Raw genomic sequence first — 21,833 nt, forward strand, 5'->3', positions numbered from 1 at the left:
ACAGTGTCGCGCCTGTCTGTCCCTCGGACTGGTTGCTGCACCATCCTCTGGAGTCTTGCCCGCTCAACGGTCAGTACATAGGTACTAGGACCGTGCGCACATATTTCTGAAGCAAGCTGCTGCTGCTTCCCTCTTTAGTAAAGTACAAAATATACCGAAGTTCCTTTCAATGAGTACTTACTGAATGCCTACTACGTTCAGGCTGCTGAACACTGCCATGCAGGTGTGAACCTTCTCTAGCGGGAGTGGGGAAGGGCAAGTTGGAGAAGCCGGAGGGGACTGCACAGAACTGCCTCTTGTTGCTGGGTACTACTGTTCCCTTTGTAGCCAGGCCCACGATTGACCAGCTGGGGATTAAATTTCTCAGCCTGCCTGAAGGGAGGGTCACTACATGGTTAAATTTCAGCCTGTAGGATGCAAGTGGAAATGGTGGGAAACGTCAGGGTCATGGGCTTAAGAAGCAGCATTCTCTTCCTCTCTCCTGTAAGCTGGGACGTGCACACGGTCCTGGTGCCTAAGTACTGACCACGGAGCTGATAAGACTCCAGAGGATGGTGCAGCAACCAGACGGAGGGAATTTCAGTCCCGAGACGACCTCTTGGCTCACTGGCTCGGGCCACCTCTTCCTGTCCCTTTGTCTCTGAGCCTTTACTTGGGGAGGGGGAAGTAGGCTTCCACCGTGTGGGCCCTATCTTTTGGAGTCTGTGCTGCATTAGCTTAGTCTACGCTCGAATTAAAACAGGGATTTTCTTTTCCCAGGCGGCTGCCGAAGATGGCGGAAGTGCAGGTCCTGGTGCCTGATGGTCGAGGCCATCTCCTGGAACCCCTGGCGGCCATCATGGCTAACTAGGTACTGTTGGTCGTACGCTGCGAGGGCATCAACATTTCTGGCAATTTCTACAGAAACAAGTTGAAGTACTTGGCTTTCCCCTGCAAGTGGATGAACACCAACCCTTCCCGAGGCCCTTTCCACTTTCCGGCCCCCAGTCGCATCTTCTGGCAGACCGTGCAAGGCTTGCTACCCCAGGAGACCAAGTGAGGCCAGGCCGCTCTGGACCGCCTCAAGGTGTTTGACGGCGTCCCACCACCCCACGACAAGAAAAAGCGGATGGTGGTTCCTGCTGCCCTCAAGGTCGTGCGTCTGAAGCTCACAAGAAAGTTTGCCTATCTGGGGCGCCTGGCTCACGAGGTTGGCTGGAAGTACCAGACAATGACAGCCACGCTGGAGGAGAAGAGGAAGGAGAAGGTCAAGATTCACTACGGAAGAAGAAACAGCTCATGAAGCTGCGGAAACAGGCCGAGAACGTGGAGAAGAAAACTGACACACAGTGGTCAAGACCCACAGACTCCTGGTCTGAGCCCAATAAAGACAGTTAATTCTTCATGCTTGGCCTGGCCTGCCCTTCCTCCATCGTGGCCCTGGAATGTGCGGGACCCAGGGGCAGCAGCAGTCCAGGTGCCACAGGCAGCCTGGGACATAGGAAGCTGGAAGCAAGGAAAGGGGGCTTAGTCACTGCTTTCTGAGGTTACTTGAAAGCACGCGGAGAATTGTGCAGGTGTCATATATCTATGACCAATAGGAAGAGCAACCAGTTACTATTAGCAAAAGGGAGCCGGAAGACTAATTGGAGGGGCCCTACCTTGTGAGTGGAGCATCTGTTTAACTTTCCACCTGGTCATATAACTCTGCAGCTGTTAGAATGTGCAAGCGCTTGGGGACAACACGAGCTTGCTGTTGTACGATGGGTATTTACAGCAGCATAGACTGGGAAGATGTGCGACCAAGGGATTACAGGCATTGCCCGTGCTCCTCACCTGTATTTTGTAATCAGAATCAAATAAATTATTTTTAAAGAAAAAAAAAAAAAACAGGGATTTTACCACACCCTTTTAAAAAAAACTTTATTCTGGGTTCTGCGTGTTTTGGACACTGTAGGCTGCTTTAGAGAATAAAAAGCTTTCTCATCTCAATTCTTAAACAAAGATGAATGGACAAAGGCTTTCCACCCAACCATCAGTGGCCATGAATGGAAACGCGAGTTTCCGTCCAGTCTAGATTTAAAGATGAATCCTCCTCACTCAATGTGTTGAACCTTGTCTACATCTCTCCCAAGTCTCCTCTAGACCAGGCCTAACCGCCTCCAGTGAAGAGTAAATTACTTCCTCTCACCTTCGAAAGTTTACTAGAAAGTTCTCGCGCACAGGAAGGTGAAACTGTCTAGGTAGCTTCCACCTCCCTAGGACCTCCTAGAAATCTAATCTCCTCCACTAGAAAGCCTTTCACAGAACTGTGGAGCTAAGCCAGCGGCATCCAGCACGCACGTATCCCATGACAACTGCTTGGCTAGAAGCCACGGAACCAGGTCTTCCACAGTTCCCGGTATTCAACCTCCTGACACCAAAGAAAGACGAAACTAAAACAACTTGTTGGGCTCAGGGCCCAGGAGCTGCTGGGAAACCCGCTCTCCGGATCGCAGGGGCGGCGCGGGAAGCCGCACTCGGGTCCCACCCCAGGGCTGGGGCCGCCCAGTCGGGCTGCGGCTGCCAATCCCAGAAGGAGCAGAGCTTACCTGCAGCGGGGCGGGGGGCAACGGCGCTCCGGGGCCTGGAACGGGGGCCTCTCCCTTGCCTAGGGAACAGCAAGGGCGGGGTGAGGCGGTGGCCGAGGCTCTCGCCCCACTCTCGTGCTACCGCCCCCAGCTCCACCCTGCGGGAAGCCCTGACACTAGGAGCGTGCCCCGAGGCGCCCGGCCTTCCCGGTGCCAGCGCACTCTTTCCGCTTCTCCCCGTGGCCCGCCCGGCCGCTCACCTGCAGCGTCCGCCCCACGAGCGCGCCGCGGGCAGGCGCTGTAGATGTTGTTTTGGGAGCGCGGTCGCGGCGACCCGCGAGTCCTCTGGGAGCTCTCCAGTACGCGCATCATCACGGCCAGTCGGCGGGCCCGCCTGGAGAGGGCTTCCCCGCAAAGTCACAGGAAGAGGGAGGAAAATGGCATCAGAGGCCCGTGCCACCTTCCCCAAACGAAAGGCTGCCTCCTCCCTCGGGCTTGGCAGTGTCTGACCTGGAGATGCTCCAAGCGTGGGGAATGTACGAGGCACCGCCTCGCCCTGCCCTGAAGACCAAAGGGCCCAGGGCGCTGTCCTCCTCAGACCAGTGGCCTCCACTTCCCTACACCCCAGGCTGCTCATCAAAAGCTCTCTGAGTTTCCCATGGAAGTTCAAAAGAGGGTTCCGAATGCTCTGGGCTCTTTGGGCAGTTCAGCTCTCCCTCCCCAAGCCCCCAGCCCAGCCACTCACCTTTCCTCCTTTCAACAGCGCTTTTCACCACCAGCCCCAGAAGTGCCAGCAGGAAAAGGCCCAGGATGGTCGAGATCAGAATGTGAAATCCTTGGCCTTCCCTCCCAGACCGTGAGCCATAGTCCAATGTTCTGGGGAGGGAAGGAAAGGTAGAGAGGGAGGAAGAGATTATTAAAGGAGGTAGGTTCAGGGCGTGCTTCTGTGTGGCCAGCGTTTTTGGAGATGACTTACAGATTTGTCCTTTTGTTAACAGAATTCACTCCACTCCCCGCTCAAAAAGACTTGCCTATGGAGTCACGAAACTTGAATTCAAATTCATATTATGCCTTTTACTGGTTGTGTGATCTTGAATGAGTCTCCTAATCTCTCTGAGCCTTATCTCTTCGTAAATAGGTATAGTAAAATCTATTTTGCAGAACTGTTATGAGGATGAAATAAGAGTGGATATAAGGAATTTAACGCACCTTCCAATGTTCAGCACGTCAGTTTCTTCACGAGATTATTGCAGATATTGACTGGGCTAGTTCCTTATAATGGTGGGGAAAAGGATGTTTTTCTCATAGTGCTCCTTCTGCCTAGAAATTCTCCCCTCAATTTTCTCTACATATTGAAATCTTACTTTTCTTAAAAGACGTTGTGTAAGTCCTCTTTTCTTCCTAATTGTGGTAAGCCAGACTCTGTGTGTGTGTGTGTGTGTGTGTGTGTGTGTGCTTTGGGTTTCCAATTCTGTGGTCATGGCTGTTTCAGGCTTTATCACAGTCAGACTTATGTTAGTAAGATCTGGATATTGCATACTGTCATCTTCTTGTATCTTCAGGACATAGCACAATGCCCGCCACATAGTAGAGAGTAAGAAAATGCTGGTTGGACTTGATGTTTTCCCTACTAATAGGTTAGGAATCAGGAGTCCTGGTTCTATTTGAAACCACTTGGTTCTCATGACCCCAGTTTCTCATACCTATAGAGCCCAAATGATTTTGGAGGTCCTGTTTCTCACTAACACCTTTGTCTTTGCTTATGCAAAACCAGTTTTGATTATTGTAGGGGTTGTTTTTTTTTTTTTTTTTTTTTTTTTGAGTCTGCTATAATGCTTCCCCCTAGTGGTATATTGCAGTACTTCCCTGGACTGCACCCCAGCCTTTAGACCAGTGCTGTCCAGGAGACATGTGAGTCACATATAGTAATTTTAAATTTCCTAGTAGCCACATTAAAACAGTAAAAGGAAATGAGTGAAAGTAATTTTATATTACTAGTTTAATAGTTAAGTTTATTTTTATTCTCATTTAGTTCTTCCCCATCAAAATAGATTTGAATGAATCTGAGTGACAGGAAGAGCTGGGTCTCACTAGTTGCTACAGGATCAATGCTGGGACATTGACAAGTGTGTTTTTGTTAAAAGAGCTAATGAGTTAATGAGCTATATTCATAGGTGGTATATTTCACAGTGGCCTAGAGACAAAGCCAAGGAGGGTGTCTAATAATGGGCATTGCAGTGGGTTTCAGTGGATCTCCTAATTCCAGCCTACATCTAGATCCTGGACAGTGTTCTCTTACCTCTGCCTGTGCAGCCTGGTGTGGTGGTTGTAGCTGGCTGTCCGAGGCTTGAGCAGCTTCTCCAGAGCTGAGATCTTTGAGGCTGTAGTGGATGGCAGGAAGGTTGGGGGCTCGTCACCTACTACTGAAGATGCTCTGGACACTCGAGGGTGGTGGGTGATTTGGGTGGTGGGGGAGGAGTGGTGGACTGGAGGAACCTTGGTCCTTTGAGCTGGTGTGGTAACTGCAGGAGGTAGCAGGAAAAAAATGATGTTCCTTTTATATACTCTATTCTCCAACAGGATTAGGTCACCACTTCTTTCCACAACATACCCTTCCCTTTTATGCAGACTACTTTTGTTCTTGCAGTCCTCGTGGCCTAAAATCCTTCTTAACATGCTATCCAGGCCTAGTCAATTCCAAGTATATTTGCTTCAAATACCATTTCTTCCAGGAAGCCTTCCCTGACTTCTGAGGTAGAAGAGCTTGCCCCCCTCTGAGCAGAGGGAGAAGCTTTTTTGTAGTTCTATTCCCACTCTGCCTTGTGCTGTATTTGTGTGCTAATCTGTTCTCCCCCATCTCACACTTATCAGTCACAACCTTGGCTACACGATCTGTTCAATTACACTATCCCTCTTGGCTCTCAGTGCGGTTACCTAGTGTAATGTTGTTCAATTAATGTATCCACTTCATCGGCATATGGGATAATATGATGGAAATATTGCATGTCAAAATGCATTTAAAACTGGACAATGATATCAAAATGTAAAGGTATCATTAGTATGAACATCCTTAATCTTTTAGTTGCAAAATAGAGTTAAAAATCATTAGATGCCAGCAGGTAGAAGACAGCCCTACAGGGAGCACGAGACATGATGATCTCCAGCTGGGAAATGTCTGCCCAGTCTTGGTTTCCGCAGTCATTCATAAAAGAGCTGGATTTTGTGAGTGGAGCACAAACGTCATTGCTTGTGGTGCCACCTGGTGGTAGTACATAAATTCTGCAGCTAGGACCAGGTGACCTGACTGTCGGACAGGCTTGAAGGATATGGACAGCAGATCTCAGGGAGGTATGTACCCTCTCTAAAGGCAGGGAATACACACCTAAGACTCAGCTCAGCTCTGCCAGCCACTCTATGAACTGAACATAGACCCCCTCCTCCATTTTCACACTGCCACAGCATCTCACCCACCTCTCCTACCCTCACTATGATGAACTGACCTCTGGTTACGACTTTGGAAGAACTGGCATATGGAGGCATCTGGAACAAATAGGGCAGATGAAACCATTTTGGAGTCTCAGGCATTGGCTGCTCTTCCCATGATGGCTCGTATTCTATTGGAGGGAAGCAGAATGTGTTGGTGATCTCTAGGAGGAGACTGAGGCTTGGGGAAGGGTCTGTTGGTGTAAACTGAAGCTAATTCAGCCAAAGTGGATGACAGTGAGGGGATGAGGGCAGGGTCCACTGAAAGAAGCAGAACAGGAGCTGGGTTGGGGGCTTCCCTGGAGGAAATACTGGTTCCCCTAGTCCAGTCAACATTCCCTGCAAAATCAGCAGAGGTCATTGGGATTCTAGGCTGTTAAATTACTGTTGCATATGTGTGGGGAACTCGGTGGAGGAAAGGAGAAAGGCAGGATTCCAGAGAAATAAAGGATCAGGTCATAGAGTAATAAGATTGGTCTATAAGTGTGGCTGGGTAAATTAGTGTCTTTCCTTTATTTCTCATGGGACAATTACATAGGATAGTTATGTCACTTTGCTTCCAATTTCCTCCATCTCAGAGCGTCTCCTCAATCTCAAGCCCCCACTCCCCTCATGCCCTGGGTAGGATGGACAATACAAAGAGAGTGCCTATCTTGTTCCTTACGTCCATGTTGGGTAGAAAATTCTGTGGACCATGAAGTTAATTGACTACGAGGTTTCATATGGATCTCAATCATTATGTGGCTTATATGGCAACAGTGTCAGAGTCTAGGGGACTGTTACAGTTAGATGACTGTCCCAGTCTTCCCATTTTCTGGGTAGTCTAAGCCTCCAATCAGCAGAGGAACCTACCACTGTGGACATTCAGGGTGACTTTCTGGGTCTTCCCCCTGTCTGTGTTCCTGCCCGCTCCACAGGCATAGACTCCGCTGTCACTTTCGGTCAGCTGTGTTACCTCCACTAGGAACAGATTCTTGCGTGGGTATTGCTTCAGAGTGACTCGGCCCTTGTATTCCACCTTGATGAAGTTGGTGGTAGATACCACAGTACCACATGTTCCAGATTCAACCATCTCCCGGCACAGATACATCCTCACATGCATTTCAGGAAGTGGGCACTTGATGGTAACTGATCCGCCCAGCTCTCCCTCTACCTTTACTTCTGGGAGGATCCTCAGGGCCCCTGACACTGCAGGGAGAAGAGATTAATGCAGAGGGAGCCCCATCTCTAGCTATATCCCAGCCCCATCCATTTCCCAGCTCCAGCTCTCTCGCCAACCATAGCCCAAGACCCAGCCTAATCTCACATTCATCCCCAGATCTAGCCCTGTCCCCATTATTAGCCTTGCCTCAGCCTATCCTTAGCCACAGCCTTATCCTCATTTCTTTTTTCTTTTTCTTTTCTTTCTTTTCTTCTTTCTTTCTTTCTCTCTCTCTTTCTTTCTTTTCCTTCCTTCCTTCCCTCCTTCCTTCCTTCCTTCCTTCCTTCCTCTCTCTTTCTTTTCTTTTCCCCTCCCTTCCTCCCTCCTTCCCTCTCTCTCTCTCTCTTTCTTCTCTCTCTCTCTCTCTCTCCCTCCCTCCCTCTTATAGGATCTCACTCTGTCACCCAGGCTGGAGAGCAGTGGTGTGATCATGACTCACTACAGCCTCAACCTCCTGGGCTCAAGCAATCCTCCCAACTCAGCCTCCCAAGTAGCAGGGACTACAGGTGCATGCTGCCATGCTTGGCTAATTTTTGTCTTTTTTGTAGAGATGGGTTTTCATTATGTTGCCCAAGCTGGTCTCGAACTCATGGCCTCAAGTGATCTGCCTGCCTCGGCCTCCCAAAATGCTGGGATTGAGCCACTGTGCCCGACCCTTATTCTCATTTCTACCCTTAGTCTCAACTTCAGCCTCGTCCCATCCCCCACCCTACCCACAACCTCAGGCCAGCTCTATGTTCACCCCCAATCCTATGCCCTAGTGTTACCTTAATTTAACCCTCAACTGTGGCCTCACCACCAAACCCAAACCCATAAGGAACCAGACACGAAACCCTTGAGATGATAATCAAAAGTATATCTCCCACTCCAAGGAGACACAATATGCCTCAGGTGACCCCAAACAGCATACAGCCCCCATGTGACCTCAGCGTGGTGCTGGCAGCATGGTGCGGTTGTGTTGCAACAGGTTTTCCTTTCCAGTTTGGTTTCGCTCAGCCGCATCCATCCAACCATTCGTCTGCAGCTCTATTTATTAAATAATTCAACAAGCGTTTATTGAATGTCTTTCCTGTGACAGTAAACCAGCCGGCATTCCTCCCTCAGGAACAAATCATTTAGTGAGTGATACCAATCAATGGCCAGTGAGCAGTGTAATACATCCCATGAGAGAGATCGCACGGGGTTCCCTGGAAGGAGCGAACCCGGGCACCTGATGTAGGCTGTTGCAGGGGGTGGCGTGGTTGGAGGAAGGCTTTCTGGAATAAGCGATGTCTGAGTTGTGACCTGAAGGAATGGGTATGGAGGGCAACTGAGAGTGACGATGCTCATCACAGAGGCGGGGGACATAGAAGGGGAATTGAGGGTGTGTGTGCATGTGTGCATAGGTGTGCACACACTGTATGTGTGATGGGGAGGGATAAAAGATATGGTTCATGAGTCCCTGACATCATAAAGCTTATGCTTTGAGTGAGAGAGGTCAGGTCTAATGCACTTGAGTCAGCTGCAGAAGAGGGTAAGGCCATGCCTGAGTAATTGCCAACTAAGTGGATCCCATAAGTGTCTGCATATTTCTGGGAAGAAAGTTCGTAGGGTAAAGCGTGTGCGTGTGTGGTGAGGTGGGGCTGGAAGGCTGAAGTGGAAGAGAAGAGAGTCTTCCAAACAGCCGGAACAGTCCCCTAAAAGACCAGGATATGAGAGAGAACATAGCATGTCCATGGGCGGAGAGAAGTTTGCAAACGTACTGAGATTTATCCACAGGGCATGCATTAAGAAGAGCACTAGGGAGTTTAGTCAAATGAGAGTCAGGGGAAGCTTAGGAAACAGGTGGGGATTGAGACTTTGGGATAAAGACATGCTGGGCAAAGGGAAGAATTCTGACAATGGTAAAGAGGTAAAAACAATTGTGGGAGCAGAAAAGGGTGTTGGGAAGGGTGGGGAGGGTTAGAGAGGGAGGATGTACGGGAGCATGTTGAGATCTAAAAGTGTAGCTGACATAAACGTGGTAAAGACTACAGAAGAGGGTAAGGCCATGTCTGATTAATAGCCAACTAAGGCAGATGGACCAGCCAAAAACATGAACTCTGACATGGAAACCCTCACATGAAAAACCCAGCACAGCTTTAAACCCACTGGAAATCGAGTCATGAGGTAGCTTCACGACTAGACATTGCAATGGAAAGGTGACCTGTCACAAAGTGTCAATCAACAGACAAAGATACAATCAAAGGGAGGTCTGGAGGAATCACCTTTTGCATCCAGACAGCCCCCACCTATGTGGGAAGCTGAACGCCGAGGGTGGAAGCACATGGAAGTGTTTGAATGAGACTAACCCAGCCAGGAAGGAGTGTGAATGCCACTTTCCCCAGAGCAAGATGGTACAAAATGGGCAGGGGGAGGATAGCAGAAATGGGGTCATCACTTATGTAGCAACCTCCAGCAGCCTCAGGCTACCCAGGGTTGAGCTTTCGGTAAATCCCTGGCTTGCCTGTTCAGCTCCTTGTGCAGACCCTGGATGGATGAAGTGCAAGGAAAGCTACTGGCTAGGCTGAGCTCTGGTCCACAAGGAAGCAGTAGCTGGTGATGTGAAAATGACCAGACCCCAAGAAAAAGAAACTAGTTCTCCTCAAGTTCATGGTAGCTTCTAACCTATTCCCAAGACTTAGTAAAGCAGATTTTGAAAACAGAGAAAAGACAGATATAAGCTACTAGTTTAGGCATCTAAAGTAGCACAGTGTGCATGAGACTCATCTGAGGAGAATGGCTACAATGCAGACGACCTGATCCTGTGCTTGGGAATGGTGATTACATGTATCTGTGGCATGGTCTAGAAATATGTGTTTTTCAACAAGTGTCCCAGGTGCCCTTGCATTTCTGCAATCCTGGGCTATATAACATTTACAAATGATTCCGGAGAAGAAAAGGAGGAATTGGAGAAGGCTTCGAAAGGAACCAACCTGTTCAATAGTAATATTTTTGAGAGGCTGCTAAGTGACATTAATCTCTAAATTGGTGACTTGATTTTCAGTGGTTATGATAGGGAAGAGGGAGAAATGTGGCTTAAGAATCACTCTCAATATATAAGTGGATGTAAATACATGATTGGAAAATGGGAAAACATTTTCACCATACAAAATAAGGTCAAGGTTCATAGGTCCTTGGTGGCTGGGGAGCTCTGGAGAGGGACTCTGGCACCCACTTAGGGGTGATTTTCCAGTGGAAGTGCAAATGAGGACCTAGTCAACTCAAATCAGAGCAGATCTCAGGAAGAGGAGAGTTGGCCTGTGATTTTTATGTTTATCAAAAGGGGCATGGATTTTTTTTAAAAGGATGAGAAACATCCCACTCAGCTTCTTATTTCCAAATACAGTAGCCTGGGTGTGTCCAGGCCTGCAGCCTGTCACAACGAATGAAGTGTCCATCTCCTTTCAAAGGCCAGCCCCTGCACCTGTATCCTGAGTCCATCATTCACATATGTTTTAGTTCTTCTTGTCTGCAATGATCCTGTTTCTTTCTCTGGCTATTGGAGAAAAATGGCCTTCTCATCTAGCATTGCCATAGCTTACACACATGTCCTGCTATTGCCCATCTTTTCTTCTTCTTCTTTTTTTAAGACAGGGTCTTTCTCTGTCGCCCAGGCTGGAGTGCAGTGGTGCAATCTTGGCTCACTGCAGTCTCCACTTCCTGGGCTCAATTGAGGCTCCCACTTCAGCCTCCTGAGTAGATGGATGGGATTACAGCACCTGCCACCACACGTGGCTAAATTTTTGGTAGAGATGGGCTTTCACCATGTTGCCCAGGCTGGTCTTGAATCCCAGCTCAAACGATCCATCCACCTCGGCCTCCCAAAGTGTTGGGATTGCAGGCATGAGCCTCCGTGCCTGGCTTTGCCCATCTTTAAAAACTCCCCAGTTGACCTTTGCCTCCCCTTCACCTGCCAACACACCTCTTTATTCTCTTTATCAAACCAGTCATCAAATTTGCTAAATCAGATTCACTTCCACACCTCCCAATTTCTCTTCAATCCACTCCTATCAGAATTTCGTGTCCAGTGTTCCGCTGAAACTGCTCTTGTCAAGTCACTGAAGTTCTCCTGTTGCCACATGTAATGGTTGCCTCTTTATCTTTGTTTCCCCTCATCCTCTCAGCAGCGGTTGACAGAATGGAGCCGGCCCATCTTGAAACACGCCCTTGGTGTGGCTTCCCCAGTGCACACCCTCAGTGGTGGCTCCCTGTCAGCCTGCGTTCTTCCTCTCCTTCTCTCCCACCTCTCCATACTGGGCTAGCCCAGGGCCTGTGCCTTGCACCTGTTCTTTTCTCTGTCCTCCCTCCCTCTCTGCCCTCACTCGCTCATTGACTCCCATGGCTTTTATGGCTAATGCTATAGATTCCATCAAAACATGATCTCCAGTTTTACCTCTGAGCTCCAGACTTGCCTCTGACGTCTCCACTCGGACCCTACTTGAATGTGTACGATATATGCCAAACTTAGGACAGCCAAGAAAGAACTGATTTCTCTTCCAAAACCCTCACATACTCTTCCAATGATCTCATCATCCACCCAACTGCTGAAGCCTAGAACTCATCTTCATGTCAAAGAATAAAGAATAAATTTTAAGTGTGTGTGTGTGTGTGTGCGCGCGCGCGCGCGTGCGCTGGGTCCCAGCATCAAATGTATGTATGTATATATGTTTGTATGTATGTATGTGTGTATGTATGTAGTATTGGTCAAGGTAAAAAGGTTTGAAAGCTCACACTGCATGACACTGCCTTGCTTTATTAAAGAGCTCTAGACAGGGCTCCAGGCAAAGTGGCCTACAGTTTGTGCCTCATGTACTAGGCCCTAGGGAGGCCCACCCCAGCATTTGCAGGACCTGGGGTAGGAGTACAAATTAAGGCCCAAATACCGTATATCTGAATATTTTTAAGTTATAAATCAAGTGAATGAACTGTTAAATAAAATTCGCTTTACTTACCTAGCTTGACAAATGCACCCTCTTTGGATGTTCACTCTACTCCGTGGCCATGCAGGGAAAACAACCCCAAGCTTCCTGCCCCCAGCCTCTGCCCACCTTCCTTCTCATCCCTTCCTCCTGCCCACAGCACAGGGGTCCTGGTATATACATAGTAGATACCTCAGCTTGCAAGTACAGTCTTTGTCCACTCCCCACCTTCTTCCCAAATAGCCACCTGTGGCCACCTTTTATAGGCCAGGGGTCAATCTCAAGAGGAAGACCCAGGATAGAAGCTTGCACCATCATTGAAAAGGGGCCCACAGTCATGTGGACAGGGAATTCTAGTTCTAAAAGAGAGTTTGGGTAGGGCATGCTGGCTGGGGCCTGTAATCCCAGCACTTTGGGAGGCTGAGGCAGGCTGATCACTTGAGTCCAGGAGTTTGAGACCAGCCTGGGCAACATGGTGAGACCCTATCTCTATTAAAAATACAAAAATTAGCCAAGAGTGGTGGCATGTGCCTGTAGTCCCAGCTACTCAGAAGGCTGAGGTGGGAGGATCACTTGAGTCTGGGAAGTTGAGGTTACAGTGAGCCGTGATTGCACCACTGCATTCCAGCCTGGGTGACAGGAGTGAGATCCTGTCTCAAAAAAGTGGGGTTGGGTGTGGGCTTGGGGCGTATGCATCTCCCTGGCCTGTGAACTCCTCACCCTGTGGGCATGGGCATGACTGGAGGAGGGTGGGGCCCATAGTGAGATCCCTTTTGGCCCACCTAGAATGGGGGTACTTCTCAGGACAGACTGAAGTCGTGCAATTTGAGGATCCTTCATGCCTTTAGGTCTTCCACTCCCCACCAAATCCCCTCTTCCTCCTCAGGCCTAAGTTTAGTTAACCATCCACCATACCCTCCTATGTCCTACGGCCTCTCACAGTGTTTGATGTTTCATGTAAACTCCATTCCACTGGACTTTTAGAGATTTTCAATCTTCAGCTCAACAAATACCTGCGTTTCTTTCATACTCAAGACATCGCAAAGAAAGCAGACATCAATAGGAAGCCATTTCAACCCACAAGGAACTTGTCACTGAATAAACCAAATTAAGATGGACACACATTAAACATAATACAAGGCAGCTATTGGGCTCAGAAGAGGGGCCTCAGGAATGTCTACAAGAAGGAGGTGAAGTTTGAGATGAACTTTGAAGAACCCATAAAAAGTGAAGGTGGCCAGGTGTGGTGGCTCAAGCCTGTAATCCCAGCACACTGGGAGGTCAAGATGGGTGGATCATCTGAGGTCAGGAGTTCAAGACCAGCCTGGCCAACATGGTGAAACCCCGTCTCTACTAAAAATACAAAATTTAGCCAGGCACGATGGTGCACACCTGTAATCCAGCTACTTGGGAAGCTGAGGCAGGAAAATCGCTTGAACCCAGGAGGCGGAGGTTGCAGTGTGACAAGATCATGCCACTGCACTCCAGCTGGGGCGACAGAGAGAGACTCTGTCTCAAAAAAAAAAAAAAAAAAAGAATGGTGAAGGTGAGAGGAAGGGTGTTCCTGGTCCTGGCAGAAGGCACAGCATGGGCAAGGGCATGGTGGCAGGAGTGTATGGCTTGTGTTCAAGGAGAAGTCCTATTCGCCGGAGGTTAAGAAAGTGTTGGGGAGTGTGGTAGGCTCAGAGCTATGAAAGGGGGGTACAGGGAGGAGTGTACATTGACTTCAGTAGGCAGTAGAAGTCATTAGAGGTTCTTGGGAGAGGTAATCCTGTGATTAGAAGTCAAGTTTAGGAAAATTAATCTGGTGCTGCAGGCATCCTGAGTTAGAAGAAGTGGGAAAGATAGTTAAGAGGGGGTTGTGTGTTCTTTTCCTGTTCATTTCCTCTGTTACCTTCCTAATGTCAATTGCTGCTGCTTCTTATCCCGGTAGATACGGATCTAGAAACTGCACGATTTGGCCATTGATTGGATCAAGGTCTGAATGAGGATAAATCGGAAGAGGTGGTAATTAGCCATTCTGGCATTTTGTGGCTGATGATCAGAGATACTTCAGACAGGTGAAATAGCTGGTTCGGATGGTGATCAATGAGGAGTTTGAGGTAAGGTTAGGTGGGCTACATTTCAAATCTCAGTGGAATATTGAAGTAGGGGTTGCCCAGGAGACAGCTGTAAATTGAGATATGGAATTCAGGAAATAGATTAGAGCTACTGAATGGATTACAGAGTTTTCATTTAGGGTTGAAAGCTGGAAATTCAGGACTGAAAAAGATCTATAGAAAGAGCATAGAGGTAAGAAGAAAGAAGTATGGAGACACTTGCTTCAAGATCCCATAATAATACGCAATACGTTTAGGAGAGATGACATCTTCAACTCTTAAGAGTTAACACCTGGCTGGGCACAGTGGCTCACACCTGTAATACCAGAGCTTTGTGAAGCTGAGCCAGGAGGATCACTTAAGGCCAGAAGTTCAAGACCATCCTGGGCAACATAGCAAGACCCCAACTCTACAAAAAAATTAAAAATTAGCTGGGCATGGTGGCATGCACTTGTAGTCCTAGCTACTAGAGAGTCTGGGGTGACAAGATCACTCGAGCCCAGGAGTATGAGACTGCAGTTAGCTGTGATCACACCACTGCACTCCAGCCTGGGTGACAGAGTTAACACCTGACTGAAACAGGAGAGTGTCTGGAGTGGAGAAAGGAGCATTAGCAGAGCCCTGGGAATGAGTGAGGAGGGCATCCAACACCTCACGTGGCCTCCATTCTTGTCCTACCCTAGGTGTTGGTTTGCAACTGAATCCATCCAGAAACATCAGAGCTAGAGCTACCAGGCAACTCTTCTACTTGTGGCCAATTCAAACCTCATTCAGAGGTCTGAAGTGTTTCCCCATAGTACTTACCTGGCAGGAAGTAAAGTGACCAAAGCCAGAGGTCCATTGTTCCTTCTAGAGTGCAAGATCCACCCAAGAGCCCCTAGAGAGGGGGATGGAGACACGCTGCTTACTCAGGAAGCCTTCACAATCTGGAGCTAGAAAGAGATTTCTAGCCCCCACGAGGAACAAAGCTTCACGATGAGGAAATGACAACCTCCCTTGTTTGCTAACTAGTCTTAGGCTAAAAAGAGAGTGCTGACAAACCGCAGAGGAAGTCAGGAGCTGAGAAAACATGTTATGTGGAGTAAGAAAGGGTCACCCTGCTCAAAAGGCATCTAGGAAGTTCCTCCAGACTATTAGCAGATATTCCTTTGTCTTGGTGCTTTTTCTTAGCAGGGCCTCCCGTGCTTTCCTTATACTCATTGGTTTCCGAGCTGGGGTCATTTGCTTTCATTTGGCCTTCAGGATAAAGAGCCTTATCACCAATTTTCCCCACCTGAGAAAGGCTGTATGGGCAGATGCTTGGGCCTGAAGTCAGAAGATGCTGACTGTAGTCCTTACCAGTCACCAGTTAACTCATCTTTACAAACGTTTTTGAGCACCTACTATGTGGGGATACTAACTATGGACTTTGAGCAATCCATTACTTTTCTCTGAGCCTCAATTTCTTCAATCTAGGAAATAAATGAAGCTGGGACTAGATGGTCCCTGGCATTCCCTCCTGCAGAACATAGTTCCTGGGGACTTTACCATAGCTCCGCAGCACCTCAGCCATCCCTCACCCTTCGTCTCCCCCAACTGTCCCCACAAGGTGCTGCCCTGTGGCAAGGGCTCAGGCCTCTGTCCAGTGACCACCAGGGCAATACAAGAACTGGGCTATGACAGGTCATCCAGCCACTTTGCCTGAAGTCACGGCAGCCTGGTAGAGCCCTCCTCCAGGACCCCAAGGGCCCAAGGGTAAGGCCCATGACTGATGGAGAGAGATGCTGAGGCCACAGGGCATCTTGGGAAGAGTTTTGGATGCAAGTCAGAAGACCTCAGGTCTTGTCCTGCCTTGGCACTTTCTAGCTTTGGGCAAATTTCCCTGGGCCTCGGTTTTTTCCTTGATAAAGTAGGGATTGCCCCTGCCCTGCCCACCTCACATGGCTTTTCTGAGGCCCAGCAGAACCCACAGGCATGGAAGTGGTTTAAGCAGCCTTCATTGTGAGCTGCGCAGGGGTGTTACTTATAAGGGCATTCCCAGGGCTCTGTTTCTGGAAGTTTCATCCCTGGAGGTCAGTTCCCAGGGCCCAACCTCAGGTGCAAGGACCTCTTGTGCCCCTGGAGGATCCAGGTTATTCTCATACTGTTTCTGGGGAGGGTGTGACTGACAGAGCCGATTCCACAGTGGTCATGTAAGCCACTCCCTGCTCGCCCCCACACAGCAGACTTGTCACATGTTCTCCAAAACAACAACATCCGCGGTGGAAGTTGAATGTGAGGCTCAGAGCAGGTGCAGAGGAAGTGTGTGTGGGGGCGGGCAGCATGCCCTGCCCCATCCCTATCTGAGTCTCCCCTGGCCCAGAGCAGCTGTGGTTGTGATGTCCTCCAGCCCCGAAATGGGCCAAGATGGCCGAGGGCAGCCTCGGGCCTCTGCTTAGTGAGTGCCAGAGCTCCGAGCTGGGATCAGTCCCACTCTGCCCTACTTAGTGGGCTCTTCCCAATGCCCCAAAGCTGTCACACAGCTGGGCTTCACCCTGCACTGGGCTCGAGACCTGGGGCTGTCTTGGAGAGACAGAGAAGGAGAATATGAATGAATGGACATGATGTGTGTGGGGGCAAGAGTGTGTGAGTATGAATATATGTGTGAATGTGTGAGTGTGTGGTGTGTGTTGTATGACTGATGTTTGAGCGTGTGAAGTATGGGTGGTATGTGACTGAGGTGTGGTGTGTGAGGGTGCAATGTGTGTTGTGTGGTGTGTGTGTGTGGTGTGTCTATAGTGTGTGTGTAGTGAGAGTGTGAACATGTAGTGGGTGGCTAAGAGTGTGTGAGTGTATTATGTGTAGCGTGTGTGAATGTTTGATGTGTGGCAGTAAGTGTGTGATGTGTGTAGTGTGTGAGTGTGCAAATGTATGATGTGTGGCTATGAGTGTGTATGTGCTGTGTAGTGTGTGTGAATGTAGGATGTGTGGCTGTGAGTGTGTGATGTGTGTAGTGTGTGTGTGTGAATATGTGGTGTGTGGCTCTATGTGAGTGTGTCCTGTGGAGTGTGTGAGTGTACAGTATGTGAGTCTGTGAATGTGTGGTATGTGGCTGTGAGTGTGTGATGTGTGTAGTGTGTGTGAATGTGTGGTGTGTGGCTATGAGTGTGTGAATGTGGTATGTGTAGTGTGTCTGTGTGAATGTATGATGTGTGGCAGTGAGTGTGTGATGTGTGGTGTGTGAGTGTGTGAATGTATGATGTGTGGCTTAGTGTGTATGTGTTGTGTAATGTGTGTGTGAATGTAGGATGTGTGGCTGTGAGTGTGTGATGTGTGTAGTGTGTGTGTGAACGTGTGGTGTGTGGCTGTGAGTGTGTGAGTGTGCCCTGTGCATAGTATGTGCGTGTGTGAATGTGTGGTATGTGGCTATGAGTGTGCGCTGTTTGTAGTGTGTGTGAATGTGTGATGTGTAGCTATGAGTGTGCTATGTGGAGTGTGTGAGTGTGAATGTGTGGTGTGTGGCTATGAGTGTGTGTGTGTGGTGTGTGGCTAAGTGTATGAGTGTGAGTGTGTGGTGTGTGGCTATGAGTATGTGAGTGTTAGTGCTGTGTGCTGTGTGTGAGTGTGAATGTGGTGTGTGGCTGAGTGTGTGAGTGTGTGCCATGTGGAGTGTGTGTGTGTGTGTGAATGTGATACATCAGCAAAAACTTACTAATGTCCCTGTATTTAGGACAAAGATTTTTGGCTCTAGTGTGGCTATGAGTACGAGTGTGCAGTGTGTGTTGTATGTAAGTTTGAATGTGTGGTATGTGGCTATGAGTGTGTGTGAATGTGTGGTGTGTGGCTGTGTGTGTGCTCTGTGGAGTGTGTGTGGTGTGTGACTATGAGTGTGTATGAATGTGTGGTGTGTGGCTATAAGTGTGTGTGTGTTCTGTGGAGTGAGTGTGTGGTGTGTGGTTATGAGTGTGTGTAAATGTGTGGTATGTGGCTATGAGTGTGTGTGTGTTCTGTGGAGTGTGTTAGTGTGTATGTGCTCTGTGGAGCATGTGATTGTGTGGTGTGTGGTTATGTGTATGTAAATGTGTGGTGTGTGGCTGTGTGTGTGTGCTCTGTGTTGTGTGTGTGGTATGTGGTTATGAGTGTGTGTCAGTGTGTGGTGTGTGGCTATGAGTGTGTGTGTGCACTGTCTAGTGTGTGAGTGTGTGGTATGTGGTTATGTGTGTGTGTGTGGTGTCTGGTTGAATGTATGTGGTGTGTGGCTATGAGTGTGTGTGTGCTCTGTCTAGTGTGTGTGTGGTGTGTGGTTGTGTGTGTGTGTGTGTGGTGTCTGGTTGAATGTATGTGGTGTGTGGCTATGAGTGTGTGTGTGCTCTGTCTAGTGTGTGTGTGGTGTGTGGTTGTGTGTGTGTGTGTGTGGTGTCTGGTTGAATGTATGTGGTGTGTGGCTATGAGTGTGTGTGCTCTGTCTAGTGTGTGAGTGTGTGGTGTGTGGTTATGTGTGTGTGTGTGGTGTCTGGTTGAATGTATGTGGTGTGTGGCTATGAGTGTGTGTGTGCTCTGTCTAGTGTGTGAGTGTGTGGTGTGTGGCTATGTGTGTGTGTGGTGTCTGGTTGAATGTATGTGGTGTGTGGCTATGAGTGTGTGTGTGCTCTGTCTAGTGTGTGAGTGTGTGGTGTGTGGTTGTGTGTGTGTGTGGGGGGGGTATCTGGTTGTATGTGGTGTGTGGCTATGAGTGTGTGTGTGCTCTGTCTAGTGTGTGTGTGTGGTGTGTGGCTATGAGTATGTGTGTGCTGTCTAGTGTGTGAGTGTGTGGTGTGTGGTTATGTGTGTGTGTGGTGTGTGTCCATGAGTGTGTGTGTGCTCTGTGTAGTGTGTGTGTGGTGTCTGGTTGAGTGTGTGTGTGGTGAGTATGAGTGTGTGTGTCCTCTGTGGAGTGTGTGTGGTGTGTGGCTATGAGTGTGTGTGTGTGCACTGTCTAGTGTGTGAGTGTGTGGTGTGTGGCTATGAGTGTGTGTGTGCACTGCCTAGAGTGTGTGTGGTGTGTGGTTATGTGTGTGTGTGTGCTATGTGTCCATGAGTGTGTGTGTGCTCTGTGGAGTGTGTGTGGTGTCTGGTTGAGTGTGTGTGGTGTGTGGCTATGAGTGTGTGTGCTCTGTGGAGTGTGTGAGTATGTGGTATGTGGCTATGAGTGTGTGTGTGCATTGTCTAGTGTGTGGTGTCTGGTTATGTGTGTGTGGTGTGTGTCCATGAGTGTGCTCTGTGGAGTGTGTGAGTGTGTGGTGTGTGATTATGAGTGTGTGAGTGTGTGGTGTGTGGCTGTGCTGAGGCTGGGGCCTGCCAGACACGGCGGAAGGTGTGTGGGATGGGAGTGGGGAGGAGATTTTGCATCATGTGTGGCGGAAGTGAAACCTTGAAAACATCCCGTTAGGTTGTTAAGACTAAGAGTTAGGGTCTGAGGACTGCTGGGCAGGAGCTGAATGTTTGGAGTTTGAGGGGATCAAAACCCCCAGAACCGGGCCTGTTCCATCTACCTACCGTTGTTGCCCTTGGGTGATGGGGGTTGGGGCCCAAGGGAAGACTGACTGCTGGTGAAATTGTGAAGTTTACATTTCTTACATCCTTATTTTCTCCTCTTTTTTTCTCGTCTAAACTCAATTTCTCCTTTCTGACTCACAGGGCTGCCATGGTGCCCTGGCACTCCTACTCCCAGGGGAGCGTCTGCCAGGCTGGAGCACACCATGGGGCAAGGGAGTCAATGGCCCAACACCCTCTAGAGGCCAGAAGGGGTGAACCTGATGGAAAACATTCACAGCCCCCCAACAGCGGGTGGAGGGAATAAATAATGCCTCATTGGAAAGTGTAAGTCCTTGAGGTGTGTTCATTCACTCTCTATGATGACCTTTTAGCTTGGGCTCTGCCATCCTCCCTGTGTTACAGATGGGCTAAGAAGAACATTTCTCGTAAGGCCGTTGTGAGGATCACATGAGGTAAGTGTTACAAGGGACTCAACACACAGCCTGCAATGTGGTCAGAGTGCAGTGGAGATTAGCCACCGCCACTGCGGGGAGGTTGTTGTCATGGGTTCTGCTTGGTTATTGCATTTCTCTGCTTTCATCTCCACATAGCTGAGTTAGAAGGGCCATTTCCAGGGCCTTCCCAAACTGAGGGTCTCCATCCTCAGGTGGTCCTCTCCCTGACCCAATGCTGTTCTCTGCAATGACAGATCACAAAAATCTCCTTGTCTGGTGGACTCACCAAGAACAAGCCCCCGCCCCAGGTAGAGGTACCTGACTCAGGCACCCTGTAGTCCCGTCCTTCCAAGCACCAAAGGATCCCAGGCTTGCCCGTCCCAGAGTGAGCCACTCCACAGCAGTAGGGCCTTGGAGGATTTACCTTTACAACAATAAGCCCATTTGTGACTTTTTTTTTTTTTGGACAGAGTCTCATTTTGTCCCCAGGCTGGAGTGCAGTGGCGCGATCTAGGCTCACTGCAACCTCTGCCTCCCGGGTTCAGGTGATTCTCGTGCCCCAGACTCCCAAGTAGCTCGGATTACAGGCGCCCACCACCACGCCCAGCTAATTTTTGTATTTTTAGTAGAGACGGGGTTTCACCATGTTGGCCAGGATGGTCTTGATCTCCCAACCTTGTGATCTGCCTGCCTCGGCCTCCTAAAGTGCTAGTGCTGGGATTGCAGGTGTGAGCCACCGCACCCAGCCATGTGACTTTTTGAAGATAATAAATGGTAGGATTTCGGTGACTAAGATTTCTTTCCTGACTAGGGCCATATTCCTATTGGAGTTCTGAGGTTAAAACCCCAAACATGCTGGACTTTTGGTTCAACTTCAATGTGACATAACAGCAACCACCTGGATTTTAGAATATTCATGTTCCTGTATCTAGGCCAAAGATTTTTGGCTCTAGGGAGAGTGGCTTGGCTGCCCTTTTGAGAATCAGCCTTGGAAGAGAAACTCCAGAGCTGCTTGGCTCCTATACCGATGATCCTCTCTCCGTGCCTGCCTTGCTCCACAGCCTGCTGGGACCTTTGGTCTCAGTCTCACAGCCTGCCTCTCAGCGTGTCCACTGTCCACTTAGACAGGTAGCCTTTTTGAGATGATCTCTTATTTTTTGTTGTGCAGACTCCTTAGGAGAGATAATTATTTTAGGAAAGCTGGGAGGGATGGGGTGGGAAACTACTTGTTTCTCTGCCTGGGGGGCCAGTTTCATAGACCATAGCACAGTCAGTTCCTCTCGCTGCTGTTTAATGTTCTTAGGAGAGATGTTCTGTCTTGAGTTTTGGGAAAGTCTAAATCAGAGATCTATTTTTTAGCTTTACAAACAAATCAGTTGCTAGAAACGAATTCCTGGCTGGGTGCACTGGCTCACGCCTGTAGTTCCCGTGCTTTGGGAGGCAGAGGCAGAAGGATTGCTTGAGGCCAGAAGTTCCAGACCAGCCTGGGCAACAAACAAGACCCTGTCTCTACAAAAACAAAACAAAACAAAAAAAACCAATTCCTAACCACTCTTGGGCCTTAATAATGCCCAGCAGTGGTTGAGCATTAATAATAGTTGGGCCTTAATAATAGTCCTATCTTTACATATTGG

The 21,833-nt window shown here is 48.9% G+C and overlaps 1 protein-coding gene and 1 pseudogene across 5 annotated transcripts in view; one reads left to right on the plus strand and one right to left on the minus strand.

Moving 5' to 3' along the window:
* FCMR (Fc mu receptor) overlaps nt 1–15,200 on the minus strand; it is a 36,662-nt gene extending 21,462 nt beyond the window's left edge. For 2 of the 5 annotated variants that reach the window (XM_045396132.2, XM_005540654.4), the window contains exons 1-7: nt 15,077–15,200; nt 6,885–7,220; nt 6,050–6,163; nt 4,849–5,071; nt 3,295–3,425; nt 2,810–2,953; nt 2,571–2,629 (exon numbers count right to left, since the gene is read on the minus strand). In XM_045396132.2, coding sequence (XP_045252067.1) covers nt 2,571–2,629; nt 2,810–2,953; nt 3,295–3,425; nt 4,849–5,071; nt 6,050–6,163; nt 6,885–7,220; nt 15,077–15,113 — 1,044 coding nt within the window. In that variant the 5' untranslated portion in view covers nt 15,114–15,200. Of the gene's footprint in view, nt 1–1,640; nt 1,816–2,570; nt 2,630–2,809; nt 2,954–3,294; nt 3,426–4,848; nt 5,072–6,049; nt 6,164–6,884; nt 7,221–15,076 lie in introns of those variants that run through there. The other 3 variants (XR_006699469.3, XM_015449203.3, XM_015449213.3) reach the window with 3 other exon arrangements.
* On the plus strand, nt 747–1,377 carry LOC102133838 (large ribosomal subunit protein uL13-like; annotated as a pseudogene).
* Nucleotides 15,201–21,833: the final 6,633 nt, after the last annotated feature.

The sequence above is a fragment of the Macaca fascicularis genome, chromosome 1 (genome assembly GCF_037993035.2).
Source record: "Macaca fascicularis isolate 582-1 chromosome 1, T2T-MFA8v1.1".
Taxonomy (NCBI): domain Eukaryota; kingdom Metazoa; phylum Chordata; class Mammalia; order Primates; family Cercopithecidae; genus Macaca; species Macaca fascicularis.